Source organism: Cetorhinus maximus, chromosome 22 (genome assembly GCF_964194155.1).
Source record: "Cetorhinus maximus chromosome 22, sCetMax3.hap1.1, whole genome shotgun sequence".
NCBI lineage: Eukaryota > Metazoa > Chordata > Chondrichthyes > Lamniformes > Cetorhinidae > Cetorhinus > Cetorhinus maximus.
Genome location: NC_135900.1, coordinates 74,747,807 through 74,771,772, shown reverse-complemented (window position 1 = coordinate 74,771,772; position 23,966 = coordinate 74,747,807). Strand labels below are relative to the sequence as shown.

Genomic DNA, 23,966 nt, shown 5'->3' with positions numbered 1-23,966 from the left:
AGCTGTATATTCAAAATCATGAGGGGTCTGGTCAGAGTAGATAGGGGGAAACTGTCCCCACTCATGAAAGGATTGAGAACGAGAGGGCACAGATTTAAAGTAATTGTCAAAACAAGTAAAATTGATAGGAGGAGAAACTTTTTTACACTACAGTGAGTGGTCGGGGTCTGGAATGCCTGAGAGTGTGGTGGGGGCAGGTTCAATTGAAGAATTCTGAAGGGAATGAGACTGTTATCTGAAAAGGAAGAATGTGCAGGGTTACAGGGAGAAGGCGGAGAATTGACACTCGGTAAGTTGCTCATTCAGAGAGCTGGTGTAGACACGATGCACCATAACAACTCTGTGATTCTGTAAACCAAGTAGCTGGAATGATAATTACGGCAGTAAGGTAGACCTGCCATCTTAGAGCACAACAGCACACAGTGAACTGTTATTAACTCAGCTGCAGCATACTGCGTGCTGCATATCCAAGGCACCGAACCACATATTAGCATTGGCACATACTGATAAAACAACACAATTGAGCAATGGGAGATCTTCAACGAAGAGTTGGTTTCAGCACAGGGTAGACACATTCCTATGAGGGGAGGGAAAGAATGGCATCCAAAGCCAGAGTTCACTACCTAAGGAAACTGGGATTGAATGGAAACAGATAAATGTCAGCTTCATTAATACAGCCGAGAATCAATCCAGAAGGTGCAGCAAAGAACTGAAAAAGTAAATAAATGGGCAAAGAGAGTGAGAATAGTTGGAGTGGGTAACAAAAAAAGGACACAAAAGTAATGGGGGCGGCATTGCTGGATCTGGTTCTGGGAATCAGGTGCGTCGAGGGCAATCAGGGATGGACAGCAAATGCTGGCCTGGCCAGTGATGCCCACATCCCATGAAAGAATAAAGACTTAATCTTTCCTCATCCCAGGAACCATGTGAGCCTTCATTGTACTCCCTCTAGGGCAATTATGTCCTTCTTTAGTTAAGGAAATCCAAACTGCACAGTACTCCAAGTGTGGCCTCACCAATGTCCTGTACATTGTAAATTGTAAAAAAGTTATACAATTAGACCCCCTCCTCTGGTTTTGTCCTCTAACTTTGCAGATTTTGCCCCTTCAAGTACTTATACAATTTCCTTTTGGAGGTTATTGCTAAATCTGCTTCCATCATTCTTGCAGGCAATCTCAGATTATAACAACTGGTGGGAGCTACATCGCAAGGAGTTTCCTGGTCCATGTCATCACTGTCGATCACCGAGCCTCGTCACCTGCTTCCCTCTGACAGGCTGCACGACACATTTTCACCCTTCGTCTTTTAGGCGGCGCTCCGAGCCCACCCTTGCGGCTGTACCTGTGGGAGCTGCTGTGTGATGTACCTACCCCTCCCCAGTTGAGAGTACGGGCCAAGTCATTCCCGGTCCCCAGCGGAAGCACTGCGACTGGAGGCTGGGGACTGAGCTGCAGTTCATCCAACAAGGAAAGAATCCAGCCCACCTGGACAAAGAGGAAAGAAACATTACTGAACAGCTGGATGAAAGAAAACATTCAGTCTCAATGGCTGCCATCTTCATTCTCATCATGTCAGAAAAGTTGTTGGAGTGTGGAGAATGGACTGACATCATTATAGCTTCTACCTAAAGCCATGCTCAGATTTTACATTTCATTCCTTCAGCATCAGGGATAATCGGTACGGAAAGATTTAAATATTAAAAACAGGAAACATTTTCCAGTGTGTGTGCACCTCCATTAGTCCCAGCCCAGTTCTCAGTGGATGTGGGCCTGCATTATAAAATTGAGCCTAATTTGGCATTAATTTGTACTGAATTGAATTCGGTGGAGCAGGCTCAACAGGCTGAATGGCCTACTCTTGCTCCTATGTTCACTCAGAGGGGCACAAAATGGCAGGTGTGGGAAAAAAAAACGTATTTTGTGGTTCTTTGAAGGAGCATCCTTGACACAGTGCTGGAGCGAACTACTCAATGTCCTTACTGGGAGGGGAGGCTAATGAACTCAGCTCCCTTAGAGATTTCTATCACTGGGTGGGTGGGGGAGTTTTTAATGTGAGCCTACTTGCTCCCACACAGTAAAATCAGCACCTTCTCCACCTGTGAAGGTCAGGTCATCTTATCCATAGGCACCGTGCAAAATAAACAACAACAACTTCAATTCATTTAGCACCTTTAACAGAATCAAATAATCCAAGGTGCTTCACAGCAGTGTTATAAAGCTATAACTGGGACTATACCACATAGGAGGATATTCGGGCAGATGCCAAAAGTTTGGTCAGTGGTAGGCTTTAAGGAGTAGCTTAAAGGGAGAAAGAGAGGTAGAGAGTGAGAGAGGTTTTGAGAGGGAATTCCAGAGTTTAGGACCCAGGCCCTGAAGACACGGCCACCAATGCGTGAAACAATTAAAATCAGGGATGATTGGTGTGTCACAGTTCACTCAGGGAGTCCGAGTTGCTGTGGTGACATGCACTTTTACAGCATGTTGTAGTCTGGAGTTATGGACAGCGAAGGCAGAGTCTCCAACCTTGTTTCCATCACATGACTGACCAGAAATTTCTCCCACTCTTACCGCATGCACACGGTGTGTGTTGGAAGGATCTGTAGGTTGACAATCAACCTGTTTGGCTTTTGGCTAAGAGGCAGGGGCCATATCCAGTGCACCACAAGACCCTGACTGGGCATGTTTTGAGAGGCTGGAATTAGAAGAGCGCAGATATCTGGGAGGGTTGTGGGGCTGGAGCCGATTACAGAGATAGGGAGGGACAAGGTCATGGAGGGATTTGAAAACAAGACGAGGAATTTTAAAGTCAAAGCCTTGCTGGACTGTGAGCCAATGCAGGTCAGCGAACACAGGAGTGATAGGGGAACAAGATTTGGTGCAAGGTAAGACACAGGCAGCAGGATATAATGTGAGAGGCCAGTCAGGAGTGTGTGGAATAGTCAAGTTTGGAGGTAACAAAGACATGGATGACGCTATCTGTAGATGAGCTGAGACAGGGGCGATGTTAGAGAGGTGGAAAGAGGCAGTCTTAATGATGGTTCGAATATGTGGTCAGAAGCTCATCTTGGGGTCAAATAAGGTTGCCAACTAGTCTGGTTTAGCCTAAGACAGTTGCCAGAGAGAAGGATGGAGTCAGCAGCCGGGAAATGAGTTACAATCACTATCTTACCTTAGGCGTCAGCTAGGTGAGCACTTGCATTAAACAAACAAAACACCACAGCAGGGGTAACGCACTGGGATGAACACAAACTTCCTCTTGAAAAACTCAAAGGCTTTTATTTCTCTAGTGCCTTTCAAAATCTCAGGTCATCCCAGAATCACTTTACAACCATTGAAATGTTTTTTGAAGTGTAGTCACTCCATGTGTAATGATAATGACCAGCCAGATTTGTGCAAAAATTGGCTGCTGCGGTTCCTAAATTTCAACAGTGGATACACTTCAAGACTATTGCATTAGCTGTAAAATGCTTTGAGATATTGAAAGATCACTGAAGAAAATATTGAGCGAAGTGATATTAATGGTGCTGTAACATGCCTTTAGGGAGCCTGAGATTGCATGTCACGCTGCTGTGCTAGGGATAATGCATTGAGGCTCGGGTGGGGGCTGACCCATACACACCACATTAGAACAGCAAGATTCTTGTGGTTGTCTCTGGCAGCATGTCACCAGCAAACATCTCAAAGGGGGTGGTTCATCCCGTGAGACCTTCCCTCATCCTGTGAGACCTTCCACTGCAGCTTGTGCAGGGTGAGATCTGTGGGCAAGTCAAAATGCAGAAAACGCCAATCTTTGAGGCTGGCATTAAGAACATCGCTGGGCAGAGTAAAGGAAGCTTTATTCTGTATCCAGCCTGTGATAAACTTGATGCTGACTCTGGAAGTGACACCAGGGATTAGAAAGATTAAATTGAGGATAGGTCACAAAGACTATATTTCCTTAAACATAAAAGAGTGAGGAGTGATCTAATCAAGGTGTTTAAAATGATCAAAGTATTTTCTATGGTAGATACAGAATCTATTTCATATGGTGCGGGAATCAAGAACAAAGGGATGTCATATCAAAATTAGAATCATAGTCATAGAGTAATAGAGTTATACAGCACAGAAACAGGACCTTCGGCCCATCATGTCCGTGCCGGCCATCAAGCACCTGTCTACTCTAATCCCATTTTCCAGCACTTGGCTCGTAGCCCTGTATGCTATGGCATTTCAACTGCTCATCTGAATACCTCTTAAATGTTGTGAGGGTTCCTGCCTCTACCGCCCCCTCAGGCAATGTGTTCCAGATTCCAACCACCCTCTGGGTGAAGAAAGTTTCCTCAAATCCCATCTAAACTTCCTGCCCCTTACCTTAAATCTACACCCCCTGGTTATTGACACCTCCACAAAGGGGAAAAGTTTCTTCCTATCTCCCCTATCTATGCCCCTCATAATTTTATACACCTCTATCAGGTCTCCCCTCAGACTTCTCTACTCTAAGGAAAACAACCCTAGCCTATCCAATCTCTCTTCATAGCTGAAACGCTCCAGCCCAGGCAACATCCTGGTGAATCTCCTCTGCACCCTCTCCAATACAGTCACATCCTTCCTATAGTGTGGCCACCAGAACTGCACACAGTACTCCAGCTGTGACCTAACTAGCGTTTTATACAGCTCCAACATAACCTCCCTGCTCTTCTGTTGAGCCCATCGAGGAACAAACCCAGGAAACATCTTTCTTGTGTACAGGATAAACTGTAATCTGGAGCTCTCCCCCACAAGAGTCTATTGATGTGAGGTCAATTGAAGTTGTCAAGGCTGAAATTGATAAATTTTTATTCACTATAGGAGATTATGGAGAAAAGGTGAGGAAATGAATTTGAGATCTAATTGAGTAATTATCTAATTGAATGTTGAATCAGGCTGGAGGAGCTGAATTGCCTCCTTCTGTGCCCATCACACAAATATGGGACCTATCTGTAGCACAGGGTGGGGATCGAAGTTAATCCTAGTGTCAGTTTGAAATCGGTGAAGTTTCAAAAAAGGCAGGTTAAGCTGACAGATGTGATGAGGACCCTATATATCCCAGGTCTGTCATAGTGAGGTCTTAGTTTTTGGGCACTTTTCCTCTTATTCTGGGTGGCTCTGCTGAACAGGTCAGAGATCGTCACGGATACTTTCACACTGAGGTCGATGGCTTGGACAATGCTGCTCAGTGGGATCATTTTAATTCCATTTTCTTTTCTGTGTTTTCCCCTCCTTTCTTGGAGATAGTTTTCTGGAGTTCCTGCAGATATGGGGGCATCAGCCAGCTTATGTGTTTTGCCCATAGGACACTTATTCATGGCTGGGTTGATCATGAGCTATTCCTATGCTATTCGTCTACAGAGGACAACACACAAAAGCCTGGTCCTTTCTTTTCATAAGCTCCCAATGGGGCTCACGGGACAGGGCAGGAGACTGTGATCGGGAGCAGGAGACCTGGCCCATTCCACCCTTGTCCTATAATCGAGGGGGTACTGAGGCAAATTCCAGCACTCATAAACTAGCAAACTCATCACACGCTCCGGAAATGACCTTCTGATCCATGTGACTCATTCAGTTAAACTGAATCAGCCTTCAGGAGAGACCCAGGGAGAAAATCAGAGGACAAAAATGCAGATTAACATTCCAGCCCTCCCCTGCCAGCCTTCCCACCATATCTTAGACTGGAGCACCATCTGACCAAGCACAAGTTAGATCAAAAGTACATGCAGGTTATTTTGGGCCCATTGATTAAAGGTTTCATTTGTTAAAATTACAAACCGTTCCATCTCCACCACAGGCCAGAATGCGGAGGTTTGCAACCTTTCGATACAGTTCCAAGCTGTGTAGGAAATAAGAAATATTTACTTTGGTTCAATGCAATACACAAGCCTCAAAATCAGGGTCAATGGAAATTGTAATGCACCTCAAAATTGCAAACTACATGTCAGTGTGTGTCCTTCAACTCAAACCCTGTCTCTAGATTCATTGTAAAGTAACATTGTTACAGAGCGTTAATATAGAGGACAATGAGATGTGACACTATTCCTCTAAATAGATATTCAGGTAAGGAGTGTGTTCAGGTGTGGAGTATGTTCAGGTGTGAGCTGTTTTCAGGTGGGGTGTGGGGGGTGTTCAGGTGTGAAGTATGTTCAGGTGTGAGCTGTTTCAGGTGTGGGTGTGGAGGGTGTTCAGGTGTGAGGTGTGTTGAAGTGTGGGGTGCATTCAGGTGTGAGGTGAATCCAGGTGTAAGGTACCTGCAGGTGTGAGGTGCATTCAGGTGTGAGGAGTGTTCAGGTCTGGAATATGTTCAGGTGTAGAATGTGTTCAGGTGTGTGGTGAGTTACGGAGTTGACTATGCTCAGGTATGAGGTGTGTTCAAGTGTGGAGTGTGTTCAGGTGTGGAGTGTGTCAGGTGTTGGGTTTGTTCAGGTGTGGGGTGTGTTCAGGTGAGGGCGTTCAGATGTGGGGTGCGTTCAGGTGTGGGGTGCGTTTAGGTGTGGGGTGCGTTCAGGTATGAGGTGGGTTCCATTGTGGAGTGTGTTCAGGTGTGGAGACTGTTCAAGTGTAAGGTGTGTTCAGGTGTGGAGTGTGTCCAGGTACGGAGTATGTTCAGGTGTAAGGTGTGTTCAGGTGTGAGGTGTATTCAGTGTGGGGTTTAGAACAAAGAACAAAGAAAAGTTCAGCACAGGAACAGGCCCTTTGTCCCTCCAAGCCTGCGCCGATCCTATTGCCTGTCAAACTAAAACATTTTGACTTCCGGGGTCCATAACCCTCTATTCCCATCCTATTCACATATTTGTCAAGCTGCCTCTTAAACACTACTATCGAACCTGCTTCCACTACCTCCTCTGGCAGCGAATTCCAGACACTCACTACCCTCTGCGTAAAAAACTTGCCCCGCACATCTCCTCTAAAGTTTTCTCCTCTCACCTTAAATCTATGTCCCCTAGTAATTGACTCTTCCACCCTGGGAAAAAGCTTCTGACTATCTACTCTATCCATGCCACTCATAATTTTGTAAACTTCTGTCAAGTCACCCCTCAATCTCCGTCGCTCTAGTGAGAACAATCCGAGTTGCTCCAACCTCTCCTCATAGCTAATAACCTCCAGACCAAGCATCCTGGTAAACCTCCTCTGCACCCTCTCCAATGCCTCCATATCCTTCTGGTAATGTGGCGACCAGAATTGCACGCAATATTCCAAGTGTGGCCTAACCAAGGTTCTATACAGCTGCAGCATGACTTCCCAGCTTTTATACTCAATACCCCTGCCGATGAAGGCAAGCATGCCATATACCTCCCTGACTACCTTATCCATCTGCATTGCCACTTTCAGTGACCTGTGGACCTGTACACCCAGATCCCTCTGCCCGTCGATGCACTTAAGGGTTCTGCCATTTACTGTATAATTCCTACCTGTATTAGACCTTCCAAAATGCATTACCTCACATTTGTCCGGATTAAACTCCATCTGCCATTTCTCTGCCCAAGTCTCCAACCGATCTATATCCCGTTGTATCCTTTGACAATCCTCTTCACTATCAACTCCTCCAACCTTAGTGTCGTCTGCAAACTTACTAATTAGCTCAGTTACATTTTCCTCCAAATCATTTATGTATACTACAAACAGCAAAGGTCCCAGCACTGATCCCTGCGGAACACCACTAGTCACAGCTCTCCATTCAGAAAAGCACCCTTCCACTACTACCCTCTGTCTTCTATGACCAAGCCAATTCTGTATCCATCTTGCCAGCTCACCTCTGATCCTGTGGGAATTTACCTTCTGTACCAGTCTGCCATGAGGGACCTTGTCAAAGGCCTTACTGAAATCCATGTAGATAACATCCACTGTCCTTTCATCGTCGATCATCTTTGTCACTTCCTCAAAAAACTCGATCAAGTTAATGAGACACGACCTCCCTTTCACAAAACCATGCTGCCTCTCACTAATACGCCCATTTGCTTCCAAATGGTGGTAAATCCTGTCACAAAGAATCTTCTCCAATAATTTCCCTACCACTGATGTAAGGCTCACTGGCCTGTAATTTCCTGGATTATCCCTGCTACCCTTCTTAAACAATGGAACAACATTGGCCATTCTCCAGTCCTCTGGGACCTCACCCGTAGCCAGTGAGGATACAAAGATTTCTGTCAAGGCCCCATCAATCTCCTCCCTTGCATCCCTCAGTACTCTGGGGTAGATCCCATCTGGCCCTGGGGACTTATCCACCTTAATATTCTTCAAGACACCTAACACCTCCTCTTTTTTGATCTCAACATGATCCAGACTATCTACACACTTCTCTAGACAAATTGACCACTAAGTCCTTCTCTTTGGTGAATACTGATGAGAAGTACTCATTTAGTATCTCTCCCATTTCTTCTGGCTCCACACACAGATTCCCACCTCTGTCCCTGAGTGGGCCTACCCTTTCCCTGGCTACCCTCCTGCTTTTTACATATGTATAAAAGGCCTTGGGATTTTCCTTAATCCTGGTTGCCAGTGACTTTTCATGACCCCTTTTAGCCCTCCTGACTCCTTGCTTAAGTTTCTTCCTACTTTCTTTATATTCTCCACGGGCTTCATCTGTTCCCAGCCTTCTAGCCCTTACGAATGCTTCCCTTTTCTTTTTGACTAATCTCACAATATCCTCCATTATCCAAGGTTCCTGAAACTTGCCATGCTTATCCTTCATCCTAGCAGGAACATGCCGGTCCTGAATTCTTATCAACTGACGTTTGAAATCCCCCCACATGTCAGTTGTTGATTTGCCCTCAAACATCCGCCTCCAGTCTAGATTCCTCAGTTCCTGCCTAATATTGTTATAATTAGCCTTCCCCCAATTAAGCACCTTAACCCGAGGACTCCTGTTATCCTTATCCACCAGTACCTTGAAACTTACTGAATTATGGTCACTTTCCCGAAATGCTCCCCTACTGAAACTTCGACCACCTGGCCGGGTTCATTCCCTAATACCAGGTCCAGTATTGCCCTTTCCCTAGTTGAACTATCTACATATTGTCTCAGGAAGCCCTCCTGGATGCACCTTACAAATTCTGCACCATCCAAACCCCTTCAAGCGTAAAGTATGTCCAAGTGTGGAGTGTGTTCAGGTGTACGGTGTGTTCAGGTGTGAGGTGTATTCAATGTGGGGTTTCTTCAAGCGTGAAGTGTGACCAGGTGTGGAATGTGTTTCGGTGTGGAGTGTGTTCAGGTGTGAGCAGTGTTTAGGTGTGGGCAGTGTTTAGGTGTGGGCAGTGTTCAGGTGTGGGCAGTTTTCAGGTGTGGAGTATGTTCAGACAGGGAATACGTTCAGGTGTGGAGTATGTCCAGGTGTGGGCAGTGTTCAGCTGTGGGCAGTATTCAGGTGTGGGGATTGTTCAGGTGTGGAATGGGTTCACGGATGGAGTATGTTCAGGTGTGAAGTAAGTTCAGGTGCGGGGAGTGCTAAGGTGTGGAGTGGTTCGGGTGTGAGGTGTGTTCAGGTGTGGAGCGTGTTCAGTGTGGGGTTTGTTTCAGTGTGATGTCTGTTCAGGTGTGGAGTGAGTGTGTTCAGGTGTGGAGTGAGTGTGTTCAGGTGTGGAGTGAGTATGTTCAGGTGTGGAGTAAGTGTGTTCCAGTGTGAGGTGTGTTCAGGTGTGGGGAGTGTTGAGGTGTGGAGTGTGTTAAGCTGTGAAGTGTATTCAGCTGTGAGGTGTGTTCAGGTGTGAGGTTTGCTAAGATGTGGAGCGTGTTCAGGTGCAGAGTGTGTTCAGGTGTGAGGTGTGTTCAGGTGTGAAATGTGTTCAGGTATGACGTTTGCTAGGGTATGGAGTGTGTTCAGGTGTGGAGTGTGTTCAGGTGTGGAGTGAGTTTCGGTGTGTAGAGTGTTCAGTGTGAGGTGTGCTAAGATGCGGAGTTGTTCAGGTATGAGTTGTGTTCAGGTGTGAAGTGTGCTCAGTGTGGGGTTTGTTCAAGTGTGGAGTATGTTCCGGTGTGGAGTGTGTTCAGGTGTGGAGTGTGTTCAGGTGTGGAGTGTATTCAGGTGTGGAGTGTGTTCAGGTGTGGAGTGTGTTCAGGTGTGGAGTGTATTCAGGTGTGGAGTGTGTTCAGGTGTGGAGTGTGTTCAGGTGTGGAGTGTGTTCAGGTGTGGAGTGTGTTCAGTGTGGGGTTTGTTCAAGTGTGGAGTATGTTCCGGTGTGGAGTGTGTTCAGGTGTGGGGTGTGTTCAGGTGTGGAGTGTGTTCAGGTGTGGGGTTTGTTCAAGTGTGGAGTATGTTCCGGTGTGGAGTGTGTTCAGGTGTGGAGTGTGTTCAGGTGTGGAGTGTGTTCAGATGTGGAGTGTGTTCAGGTGTGGAGTGTGTTCAGGTGTGGAGTGTATTCAGGTGTGGAGTGTATTCAGGTGTGGAGTGCATTCAGGTGTGGAGTGTGTTCAGATGTGGTGTGTGTTCAGGTGTGAGGTTTGCCTCAGGTGTGGAGGGTGTTCAGGTGCAGAGTGTGTTCAGCTGTGAGCTGTGTTCAGATATGGAGTGCGATCAGGTGTGTGGTGAGTTCAGGTGTGGAGTGAGTGTGTTCAGGTGTGGAGTGAGTTTAGGTGTGAGGTGTGTTCAGCTGTGGGGAGTGTTCAGGTGTGAGGTGTGTTCAGGTGTGAAGTGAGTGTCTTCAGGTGTGAGGCATGTTCTGCTGTGGGGAGTGTTCAGGTGTGAGGTGTATTCAGGTGTGAGGTGAGTGTGTTCAGGTGTGAGGCATGTTCTGCTGTGGGGAGTGTTCAGGTGTGAGGTGTGTTCAGGTGTGAGGTGAGTGTGTTCAGGTGTGAGGCATGTTCTGCTGTGGGGAGTGTTCAGGTGTGAGCTGTGTTCAGGTGTTAGGTGTGTTCAGGTGTGAGGTGAGTGTGTTCAGGTGTGAGGCATGTACTGTTGTGGGGAGTGTTCAGGTGTGAGCTGTGATCAGGTTTGAGGTGTGTTCAGGTGTGAGGTTTGATAAGATGTGGAGGGTGTTCAGGTGCAGAGTGTGTTCAGGAGTGAGGTGTGTCCAGGTGTGGAGTGTGTTCAGCTGTGGGGTGTGCTCAGCTGTGAGGTGTGTTCAGGTGTGAAGTGAGTGTATTCAGGTGTGGGGTGTGTTCAGGTGTGAAGTGAGTGTATTCAGGTGTGGGGTGTGTTCAGGTGTGTAGCGTGTTCAGGTGTGAGGTTTTCTGAAATGTGTAAGGTGTTCAAGTGCAGAGTGTTCAGGTGTGAGGTGTGTCCAGGTGTGGAGTGCGTTCAGGTGTGTTGTGAGTTAAGGGGTTCAGTGTGTTGACATGTGAGGCATGTCCAGCCTTGGGGGGTGTTCAGGTGCGGAGGGTGCTCAGGTGCGGAAGGTGCTCAGGTGCATAGGGTGCTCAGGTTTAAGGTGTGTTCAGGTGTGGAGTGTGTTAAGGTGTGGAGTGTGTTCAGGTGTGAGGTTTGCTACGGTGTGGAGGATGCTCAGGTGTAAGGTGTGTTCAGCTGTGAGGTGTATTCAGGTATGGAGTGCGATCAGGTTTGAGGTGCAGTCAGGTGTTCAGTGTGTTGAGATGTGCCGTGCATTCAGGTGTGGGGTGTACTAAGATATGGAATGGTTCAGGTGTGAGGTGTATTGAGGTGTGAAATGTGTTCAGTGTGGGGTGTGTTCAGGTGTGAGGTGTGTTCAGGTGTGAGGTGCATTCAGGCGTAGGCTGTGTTCAGGTGTGAGGTTTGCTATGGTGTGGAGTGTGTTCAGGTGTGGGGAGTGTTCAGGTGTGAGGTGTGCTTAGATATGGAATTGTTCAGGTGTGAGGTGTATTGAGGTGTGGAATGTGTTCAGGTGTGAGGTGTGTTCAGGTGTGAGGTGTGTTCAGGTGTGAGGTGCATTCAGGTGTAGGCTGTGTTCAGGTGTGAGGTTTGCTGTGGTGTGGAGTGTGTTCAGGTGTGGATTGTGTTCTGGTATGGGGTGTGTTCAGGTGTGGAGTGTGTTCAGCTGTTAGGTGTGTTCAGGTGTGGAGTGTATTCACTGTGGGGTTTCTTCAAGTGTGAAGTGTGTCCAGGTGTGGAGTGTTATCAGGTGTGAGGTGTGTTCAGGTGTGAGCTGTGTTCAGGTGTGGAGTGTGTTCAGTGGGGAGCTGGTTCCAGTGTGAAGTGTGCCCAGGTAGGAGTGTGATCAGGTGTGAGGTGTATTCAGATGTGAGGTGTGTTCAGGTGTGAGGTTTGCTAAGATATGCAGGGTGTTCAGGTGCAGAGTGTGTTCAGGTGTGAGGTGTGTTCAGGTGTGAGGTGTGCTAAGGTGTGGAGTGGGTTCAGGTGTGGAGTAGATTGAGGTGTGTGGTGTGTTCAGGTGCGAGGTGTGCTAACGTGTGGAGTGGATCAGGTCTGATGTGTGTCCAGCTGTGGAGTGTGTTCAGATGTGGAGTGTGTTCAGGCATGGAGAGTGTTCAGGTGTGGAGTGTGTTCAGGTGTGGAGTGTGTTCAGGTGTGGAGTGAGTGTGTTCAGGTGTGGGGTGAGTGTGTTCAGGTGTGGGGAGTGTTCAGGTGTGGGGTGTGTTCAGGTGTGGGGAGTGTTCAGGCGTGGGGAGTGTTCAGGTGTGGGGTGTGTTCAGGTGTGGGGTGTGTTCAGGTGTGGAGTGTGTTCAGGTGTGGAGTGTGTTCAGGTGTGGGGAGTGTTCAGGCATGGAGTGTGTTCAGGCATGGAGAGTGTTCAGGTGTGGAGTGTGTTCAGGTGTGGAGTTAGTTCAGGCGTCAGGCGTGCTCAGCTATGGGGTGTGTTCAGGTGTGGGTGTGTTCAGGTGTGAAGTTTGCTAAGATGTGTAGGGTGTTCAAGTGCAGAGTGTTCAGGTGTGAGGTGTGTCCAGGTGTGGAGTGCGTTCAGGTGTGTGGTGAGTTAAGGGGTTCAGCGTGTTGACGTGTGAGGTGTGTTCATCTGTGGAGTGTGTTCATCTGTGGAGTGTGTCCAGGTGTGGAGTGTGTTCAGGTGTGAGCTGTGTTCAGGTGTGGAGTGTATTCAGTGTGGAATTTGTTCAAGTGTGAAGTGTGTCCAGGTGTGGAGTGTGATCAGGTGCGGAGTGTGTTCAGGTGTGGGGTGTGATCAGACGTGGGGTGTGTTTAGGTGTGTTCAAGTGTGGTGAGGTGTGGAGTGTGTTCAGGTGTTGTGTGTTTTCAGGTGTTGGTTGTGTTCAGGTGTGAGGTATGTTCAGGTGTTGAGTGTGTTCAGGTGTTGGGTGTGTTCTGGTGTGAGGTGTGTTCAGGTGTTCGGTGTGTTCAGGTGTGAGGTGTTTCCAGCTGTGGAGTGTTTTCAGGTGCGAAGCGTGTTCAGGCGTGGGGTGTGTTCAGGTGTGGAGTGGGCTCAGGTGTGGAGTGGGCTCAGGTGTGTGGTGAGTTCAGGTGTGTGGTGAGTTCACATGTAGAGTGTGTTCAGGTCAGGGGTGTGTTCAGGTGTGGAGTGTGTTCAGTTGTGTGGTTCCTTAAGGTGTGTGATTTCTTGAGCTGTGTGGTTCATTCATGTGTGTCCAGAAGTTTGAAGTCAGGACAAACTCCTTCTAGACCTGTCACATTCCACTCCGTGCAGACTTTATCACCTCTCGAAAGCTCTAGAAAGCACCAAACATGTGTACAATTGTTGCAACAGCCAATCAAAACTCATCAGTAATTAGCCTGAAAGTGCTTTGTGATAAACTCTTTAAATGGTGTTGGTAGTAGGTGAGGTTGCAGCACTGCCTTTCCTGCTGCTCACTGCGTATTTATCTGTCTGACATTAAGGGAGGGCATTAGCTGAAGGATTGGACTCCAAAATGGCAGCACTGGTGCCAAATCAGCTGGTTTACATAGCGATCTGCCTACTCTGCTTACATCCAGTGGATGCTCACATCACCCTCACTAATGACCTCGCCAATATGATGCCTGGCACAACTCGCTCCAGAAGTGTACATAGGCACCATAGATGCCATTTTGCACCTCTAGGCACTCATATCACCCAAAAAATGAATACTGCGGATCTGAATTTTGCACCCATAACCTTTGTTAAAACTCAGATAGCCAGGCAGTGAAAGTTGGAGCCTGTTCTTTATCTATTTATAAGCTTTAATTTATAGAGAGACACATTGTACATTGTGCACCTCCAACCAACAATCACACTTTTAACCTGTTCCTCCATATATGAGCAGAGTTGAGTTCCCCAGCTAATGCCTGCTAATGGAATACAATTAACAACCAATTAATATGCAATTAACAACTTCTGGATTGCTAGTCCAGTAGCTGAAGAATTAGACTACCATAGCCATTGTCTGTTCTCATTGTGAAAACTATACTCTGTTCATTGATCCATTTTATGTAAATTAAACCCTTTATTGGCTTGGAAGTCTTATCTCAGCTGAATAGAATATTCATCCAATTCTCTTCTGTCAAAAAAGGAGAATGCAGTTGGTGGCTTGGGCAATCTTACAGTGGGCCATATCGCTATCAAGGGCTGTATGATATGATCTAGAGGTCAGGCAATTGTTTAACTAACATTGGACGGTAAAAGATGCATTCCCATTCATTGGGTATATAAGTCTACTCAAGGCAATGACCAGAGAAGTTCTATTTGACAGAATATCTGATACAAAAACCAACAGTTGTGACAGAGGCATATGTGGGTAGGTGGTATATTTAGATGTGAAGTATATTCAGGGGATGGTATATTCATTCCGTCATATACAGAAAATACATAGGTGATGGGTGATGATTGTCTTGACTTACGCTTCTCTTGGTCCTCCCCGGGAGAGGTCAAAGACTTGCCGTGGGTTCAGCCACCACATGAACATCTGGAGGACCTTGTTTCCCTGCCACAGAAATTTAAAAAGCCACAGAGTGAAAAAGTAAAATGACAAGGAGCGAGGGACATGGTGGGATCAGACCCATGATGGGTGGTCATCATTTCTCTTTGACTCAAAGCCTACCCAAACGAGATAAGGCAGGTGTAACATTCAGTTCACAGATGTGCTAGTTACACTCTGAGCACCCTGACAGCCCTGTCGATGTCCCTATCAGTTGCATCTCCTGTGCACCAGACCATGGAAGAAAGATCTGAAATAGGACCACAAAGAAGGGCTTAGTTTTGTGTCCCTATGGTGTGTCTCTCACTGGTAGGGTTAGAACTGGGCACAGGACATGCAAGATTATTGCACCCTCTGTGTCTTTCCAGCCATCATACAATTGCACCAATACTTCATAACCTTACTCAAATAAAGTGGGTATTGATGATTTTTGTGCACGCGCGCACACACACACAACCCAGGAGGGATTGACTTCAGGTTGGATGTTGGGCCAACCAGCAAAGGGCAAGCCGAAATTCAAATCTCGAAATTTGCTCCAGACTTGGCCTGTACCGCCCAATGAAGTGGCTGCTCTTAAGCTCTGCCCAGTCCATAAGGAGAGCATCCCAGTAGCACGTGGGTGCTTGCTCCCAAGAAGCCAACTAACATTAGGCAGGGAATTAGGAGGGCAAGTTCAATCTCTTGCCCACATGTTCTGCCAGCTGCAGTTCCTTTACAGCCAACAGTGAATCCACAGACAGAATGGTAGAACAGCCTATTCAAATAACAATCAATCTAAAAGTGATGAATTGGTGTTGGATATTGGGTTGACTGGTGAGCTGTTGGATAGTTAAATTTCAGTAAGCCTCTCCCACCCCTGCTTTAAGCCTCCATCCCACCCCCCAACCCCCACCCCTCCACTTACCTGGTTTCCGCCACTCTTTGGATTTACAAACACCAGGAGTGGTTTCATCAAGGGTGACGAGATGGGTTTGATTATAAATGGCTTCCATTTGCTTTCCTGTAAAACAAGACTCAAGACATTAATCCAGTCAGTCTCTTTTGGGGGGAGCAAGGTGGTACTGTATACGGCCCAGTACCTTCCTTGCCCAAGTGAAATTTTGTGTACACGTGCCACTGAGAGCTATGGGAGGCCAACCTGCTCGGCACACTGTCAACTATTAACGTGAAACCCTGAATAGATTTCACCCTCGTCCCTCTCAATATCAAAAAGAAATGCGCAGCCCCATTCCACCAAATCGTTTGCCTCTCCCACTCCCTGCCACGGCCTCCCCACCCCCACCCCCACCCCCCTGCAAAGATTCTCCCTCCGTTTCCTGACGCCACTGACTCGTTTTGCAGTCAGGGCGTTAGGCACCCTCTGGTACCTCATTATTCATGCATGAGTCTTGACAGTGTGTTGGCAGGTTCTTCGACCAAGGAGGATATCACAGCCAAGCCCAGTGCTGTTCTTACCCAACATGCACTCAATGGCTAACCCGATGTTATTTGGGCAGCCAAAACCTTGGTTTATAAATTCCAGCAGAGGTGTTACACAGCAGTAATTCCTTTGCACCAGTGGAGTTAAAACAGAAATTGAGCCAACTAGTGGTGGGGTGGGGGGTGCAGGGGGTGGTTGGGCACAAGGGTGAGGAGGTGCTTAGATGGGATGCAAAACAATCTCAGTAACCCTGAAAGTGCCTAATAGTCGTTTGGTGCACTTCAAATTTCCTGTCATTGTCTGGTTCCTTCTCTTTGGGCGTGACTGCTGTTAAATAGCCCTGTGGACCTGGAGCTGACCCAGTCACTGTGATAAGTGTCTGGTTAAGGAGGTGACTAGACATGCTGGGTGCAAGTGAAACACTGCACTTACCGAATCTGAAACCTGGAAACCCAACATGGTAGGATTCTGCTAAGATAAAGAATTAGATTATTTTGTGTGTTGTGTCAACTATTTATCAATACACACACACATTTTTAGAATGGATAAAGGGAATAGATCAAAGTGATCCTAGACTTGTACTCCCCTTTAAAGTAACCAGTTCAGGTCCAACTTGGGGAGTGAATTTCTTTGGAGTTTCTGGCACAACTTTGAGAGAGGCCTCCATTTATAGACATTGGGGGGTTAATGCCGATGTTAATCCATCAAAGTTACGACAGGAGAGCATGGGTATCTCTGAGGGAATTTCAGGCAGGTACAGCCAGCAGTTACAAAATTTTCAGAATATGATGTGGCACTGCCTGGAAATGACACGACAAAGCCATCTAAAAGTAGACCAATTGGAATGACACCCCTAAATGTCTACATCATGGTTGGTTGAGACAAGCGACTTCCTAAAATTCCCAAGGAACTCTAGGGGTTAATGGCTGAATTTCTTACTGATATCAGTTCAGATGCCTTGCACTGTTAGGTTTGATAACGATTGGGTTGAGTCTCTTAGAGCACATTAACCCTGGTGTTAATAGCTGTATCTCTTAATGGGCACAGTACCCGTTGGGTTAATAGTTGTATCTCTTAATGGGCACAGTATCCACTGGGTTAATAGTTGTGTTGCTTACTGGGCACTGTTCCCTTGGGTTAATGGTCATATCCCTCACTGGACTCAGTACCCCTTGTTTTCATGATTATATCTGTTCCTGGTTTTAATCTAGCTCCCTCACACTATGTGGCTCAATAACTCCGTGGGGTTATGTAGATGTATCTGCCACATAAAGTCTAAAATACATAATGGGAAGGTAAAGTTGTGGTAAAACTGATTTGGCTCTGAAAGGGGCCCCTCAGGGTGGCTCTTCTCTTTACATTTAAGTATAAACCAGGTCCTTGGCCTGACTCACGTCTGCTCCTTTCCTGCTGGTTTTTCTCTTCAATGATGTCCTCTTTTTCCTTCTACTTGAAGACTTGAAGGAGTTCTGTGCAGAGGCAATGATCAGAAACAGGATGTCACCACAGGTGTTTAATGCTGGTTTCTGACAGAGCTGTCACCACCCTCCGAATAAAACATGACACTGATGTAAAAGTCAATTTCCTGTAATCAGAAACCCAAAGGTATGCCCCCAGTATATGTTTCATCTGGTGGCATTGCAGCGGGTCCAGAGAAACCACATCTCAGACCCAATCCGAATATTTTAACACCAGTGAGTCCTGTTGAAAAAGACAATCTAGCTTCTGTTCTGATTTGTCAGAAATTCTCACTTCAGTCAGCAAAGTACCTACGCGTAATTATGGTTCATTGTGCTTTCTTCTGTTCATGGCACATAGCTCCACATGAATTAACAGTGTTTAATAATTAACTTGGCCAAGTGGCTATTCATCACCTGTCAGCATAGACTGTGGCTGTCAGCAGACTGTATGACTGTGGAAGCAAGTCTCCTGACCACATTCTGTCCTTAACCTATGTCCATAAACTGGTCATTGGACATTGACCAATAGTGGAAACATGGGTGATTTTATCTCTTCCTTCCTAGGCCAGAACTATGAGGACCTATCCTTGATCCTGCCCTGCCTTAGCTTCGCCCAGCAAAGATCAGTGATCAAACCTGAGCCCTTCTGTAGAGGTCAGTACAATGCAAAGCAATATGCTTAATCACCGAACCACCTTTGTGTTCTGTACAATTAGAATATTTATATAACAGACAATGGCATGTATATGATACTCAAAAACATTTCAAAGGCTGCAGAACGTGTATACAAATGTGGGCAATGCTCCCTAGCCCTATCACATACAATAAAGAATATTGGTAGGTAACACGGCAATTAATCAGAGGAGGAAGAGGTTCCATGAACATCCTCACCCTCAACCATAGTGGATCCTAACATATCAATGCAAGGAACAAGGGTGAACTCTTAGTCAGTATTCAGTCAAAAGTGGATGGTGCTATTTGCCCCTCACTCGAGGTTCCCATCAGGGTAGTTGCCAATGTCCAGCCAGTTTGAATTACTCAAGTGGTTGAGTGCACTGGAAGGTAGCAGAGGCTATGGAGTCATGCAACATTCCAGTTGAAATGCTCAGAATATGTGCATCAATGCAAGATAACACTCCAGCCAGGCTGTTCCAGTACAACTACGACATTGGCAGCTATCCAACAATTCAAAGGATTAGCGGGTATGCTCCACTCACAAAAATTAGGACAATTCCAGGCCAGCCAGTTATGTCCCAATCAGCCTCCACCCGATCAACAGCAAAGTGATGAAAGGAGCCATCAATACTGCCATCAAGCAAGACTAACTGACATCTGCTCACTAAGCCTGAGGTTCAGGACCACTAGAATGACTTGGCTCCAGATCACATCACAAGCATGATTTAAGAGTTGAATGTCAGAGGAGAGAAAAGAACAACTGCCTATGTCAGCAAAGGACCATTCAACCATGTATGGCGCCAAGGAACCCTAGCAAAACAGAGGAAATGGTGATTGAAGGAAAAACCCTTCAGTGCTGGAGTCACACCTGACACAAAGGAAGATGGCCTTGATTTTAGAAGCCAATCATTTCAGCTCTAAGATACTGCTGCATGAGTTCCTCAGGAAGTAGTCGGTGGCCAATCATCTTCTGCTGATTCATTAATGACACTCCCTCTGTCATTAGGTCAGAAGTGGGGCTATTTGCTGCCACGCCTACAGTGCTTAGCTGCATTAAAGAAGGAAGAAATTCATGCCAACCTACAGCTGGGCAAGCTTAAGGTTGGATGGGCAAGTCCATTAATTACTTTGACTACTTTGTCAATGGCTTCAATTGGCCATTGAGAGGTTGGCGGGCACACAGCTGATTCTGCTGAGCCCCCGCCGACCTGAAAATTGAAATGAGGCAGGGTGACATCGGGAATTCTGCCCGACATCATCCCGCTCATTTTACGTGTTGGCGAGTGGGGCCCGCCCCCTGCTCGCCGACCGGGAAATCCTGGCCAAAGTGTCACACCATCCACCTACAAGGCTCAAGTTTGAGGCACTTAATGAATATTCACGACTTGTTTAAATGGGTGTGACAACAACAACATTCAAGCTGTTTAGTAGCAACCAAGATAGAGCAGCTTGATTGATCCATGTACTCCATCACCGCTGGTTATGTACTAACTACAGGGTGCACTGTAGCAACTCAACAAGGTTACTTTGACAGTGCCTTCCTCTGCTGCAACCTCTATTGTTGAGAACGAGAAGAGCAAAAATGTTGTGGGCACATCATTGAGTTCCCATCCAAGTCATGCACCATCCTGACTTGAACAGATGTTGTGGCTTTAAATTGTTACTTGGTCAAAATCCTGGAAATCCCTACCATATCCCATTGTGGGAGTGCCAACTCCACATAGACTGCAGCAGTTCGAGAAGGCTCAGCGCCACCTTGTGGGGGCAAGTAAGGATGTGCAATAAATGCAACCGTGCCAGGGCCATCTGCACCCCGAGAATAATTGGACAGAATGCTAATGCACACATCGTATGTCTGGAATCATCAGCTGGAGTCTTCTAAAAAATCAACTAAAGGAGCACAAGGGTACTCTAGAGCAGATGCACACAAAAAAGGCAAAATGATTCAATATGAAACCATATTAGCCTGTCCCAATAAACTTCAAACTAAACACAAAAAACTGAATTGAAGGAACACAATAGGCAGGATTCTTCTGCTGGGGGTAGGCATTGAAAGTCAGGATCAGTCCCAGGTACTGACTCCACATCTGGGGGCAGTTACCTGCCCCAATTTTTATGTGGGTGCCCCATTGTGGGAAACATGGGCAGGACTGTGCGCGTGCAGGCCTGTTTTAAAGACACCGTGGCAATCATTACCATAGCTGCCGTTTCATTGTATTACCTGCTGTTGGAAACGTGTCTCAGAAGAGCCAGAGGCTTGGATAGTTCCCCCAACTATGTTTGACAGCTTTCCCCACCACACCCCCTCAACTTATGAGCCCACAATACCAGATAGGTGAGGACCTCCGCACTGCCCAAGCACATTTTGACCACTCTCACTGCAACATGCTGTCAGGGAGTCGGAATAATTTTCACAATGTTATTGGAACTTATTGTAAAGTAGAGTAATAGTTTATGTGTGTGTGTGTCTGTGTCTGTCTGTGTGTGTGAATGGCTTAATTGAATTAAGGGCAGCTAGTCTGAAGGCTTTGATGTAATAGGAGAAAAGCTAGGGTTGAAATGTTAAGTCGGTAAACGTAGGTTTAAATGGAACATTCGCATTTTTAAATAAACCAGACTCATTGATTTCAAAAGAGACGGAGTGAAATATTACACCTAGCCAGGAGAAATTAAGAAACAGTGTGTTTATTTTCCCAAAGATTAGTGGTAAAATTGGTGGATTAAAATTAGAGATTTTAATTATTAGAAAGGTAAAGTCCAAAGGCATAGTGAAACAATGGGAATTTGCATTCAAAGGGGAAAATATGGATAAAGAAGAGAATGTGACGTGGAAGGGGGGCCATTCTATGATCTAAAGCTAGCATGGAAAAGCCTCCAGCATCTAGGCCTCAAGCTGCTGTCTACAAGGAACTGAAGTTAAGAAAACTCATCTTGAATTGGATTGTTCAAGGTATTGTGTTTCTTTGCCTGGGTCTTTTAAAATCTATGTGTCTTACTATTGCCTTAACTGAAGTGTAACTGGGAGTTAGATTAACTAGGGGATTTAGAAGTTATAGAAGTAATTTGTAGATCTATGTGTGTACTTAAAATAACTTCTTCTATTAATAAAAGTTTAATTTAGTTTTGTAAGAAACCTATAAGACTTGGTAGTCTTATTACTACTGAATTCAAGCCACGCATCTCGAAATTTATACAAATTGAAAAACAGTTGTGGCAGTTGTTTCAAGTTTCCCTTTGGGATTTGAGCAGTTCAGCATTTACCATCGGCTGTGCCATAACACATGCATAGAACCGATGCTACTTATTTGCCAATGGCCAAGCCTCCTTCTGTGCTGTTCACTCTTTAGTGAGGCCCATCTAATTCCCTGGGACGGCCTGATTGGCTATCTGCTGTGTATCCAACTTCATTCACGTGCTTTGCCCCACATGTAGCTTGTGTATCCCCGTCTAAATCAGAACATGCCCCTTAACGAGCTCTCAATGAGCTCTAACCATCTTAACTGGTGTCTTTAATGAACTGGATGGGATCTCCTGGGCCATTCTCCTCTTGTCCTGGTGAAATATCCCAGCACCAGGAATGGTGTCGGGAAAGTGGCACACTGGACATTTCTGGCATTTTCAACTCCTCCCACCTATGTGTCCACCCCCTGAAAATTTAGCCCGATGTACCTAAAACAGAAAACACCAGTAAACACAAGACTAGCCTGGTCTGAACATAAATAACATTGAATTGCTGGTTCTGCAAGGGGCATCATCATTAAAAAGATAGCAGCCCAAAGCCACCTCATACAAAGCACTGCAGATGCTACACAATTGCCCAGTTTCGGAAATGCTCACCAATTGAGTTTGGTGACAGTGGGCACAGGTGAGGCTGTGATAAAAGAAATAAAATTTTTAAAAATCATAAAAATGAATCTGTGATAAAATCTGGTAAAAAAAATTGAGCATGGGTTAAAAAAACACTACTTAATTGTAAAATAGGAGGTCTACGTTGTTGAGTGAAGTGAAGACTGGGTCAAGTATGATGTTTATTCAGCAGCTTTTTTTTGAGAATTAGGTGGGATTATTAAGATTGACGAAATATGTGCACAGGCCCAGTTGTGTCAGATGATTCCAGATGTGTGGTTTGCTTGCTATACATTCAAAAAATCATTCTGTAAAAATGAGAAATTCTCATACCAGTGAGAGTTTACCAAAATTTCTCAAATCAGAGATGGGTGAGTAATAATCTATTGTGGAACTTCTTGCAGTCAAACACTATGAGAGGTGTTTGCTGCAACCACTTTGGTTAATCCTTGAGATGAAATGGTTTAAGGTGAAAGTGACTGATGTTTATACATTAGGGTATAAGCATACCAACCCATGTGATGCGATACAAAGATTGCTAACCTTGCATGAACAGCACTGATTTTTTTTCCTGTTAACCTGGGAGGTCACATGAGTATTTCACATCTGGAACACTGTGTCCAGTTTTGGTCTCCACATTTAAGAAAGGATATACTTGCATCGGAGGTGGTGCAGCAAAGGTTCAATAAATTGGTCCATGGGATGACGGGTTTTTCCTATGATGAGAGGCTGAGTAAATTGGGCTTATATTCTCTGGAGTTTAGAAGAATGAGAGGCAATCTCATTGAAAATTACAGAATTCTTAAAGGGTTTGACAGGATAGGTGCTAAGAGATTGTTTCCATTGGTCGGGGAATCTAAATCACGGGGGCACAGTCTCAGGATAAGGAGCCGATCGTTTAGGACTGAGGTGAGGAGAAATTACTTCACTCAAAGGTTTGTGAACCTTTGGGATTCTCTACCCCAGAGGGTTGTGGATTCTCCATCTTTGAATAGATTTAAGGCTGGGACAGATGGATTTTTGGTCTCTCAAGGAATTAAGGCATATGGGGAGCGGATGGGAAAGTGGAGTTGAAGCCCAAGATCAGCCATGATTGTACTGATCGGTGGAGCAGGCTTGATAGGCTGTGTGGTCCAGTCCTGCTCCTATTTCTTGTGTTCTTGTCAGCATAACCAAGCTGCGCATTAATTAGAAAAGGTTCATAAGGAAATGGGAAATTCCTGGGATGGATTTTCTCTTCTTCTTTATCAATATTATGTAGTTGAAATAAGCTATTTAGAAGCCAAACTGAATCTCGTCAGGGGTCAGGACTTGTTCTTCAAGAGCTCAGGAGGTTAGAGTTGCCCAGGAGGTAGGAGAAATATGGGCAAAGACATTCTTCTGTGCATCTAGGTGATGAACATAAACATGTTCATCATTAATACATTTAAAATTCTCCCCTCACTACCACACTGAAGGACCCTTCCTCCACCTTTTATCATTCCAACTCTCTCTTCTCCCTTTCAAACCGAATGTAAAATTCAATCAAATTATGGTCACTATTCACGAGATGTTCCATTACAATCAGATTATTAACAGGATCCAAACCGGCTGATGAAGCCAAAACCAAGACACAGAGCATTTCTTTACTGAGAGAGTTTATTGACTTGTTCAATTTCACAGCTCTCCTCCCCATTCCCAGGCTGTCCCAGCTATCCACTCTTTATGCTCTGTTACTAAAACAAAAATGTGAAAGGAAACTTACAAAATCAAATCAAAATATCATTTCTGGTGGTGATGGTG

At 45.8% G+C, this 23,966-nt stretch overlaps 1 protein-coding gene across 1 annotated transcript in view; it reads right to left on the bottom strand.

Moving 5' to 3' along the window:
* The window catches only part of LOC144696333 (diacylglycerol kinase iota-like), an 864,725-nt gene that overhangs the window by 825,674 nt on the left and 15,085 nt on the right, over positions 1–23,966 (bottom strand). The window contains 6 exon segments of the mRNA XM_078567549.1: positions 1,371–1,484; positions 5,784–5,844; positions 14,707–14,789; positions 15,688–15,783; positions 15,922–15,924; positions 17,598–17,672. Of these exon segments, the coding sequence (XP_078423675.1) occupies positions 1,371–1,484; positions 5,784–5,844; positions 14,707–14,789; positions 15,688–15,783; positions 15,922–15,924; positions 17,598–17,672 (432 nt within the window).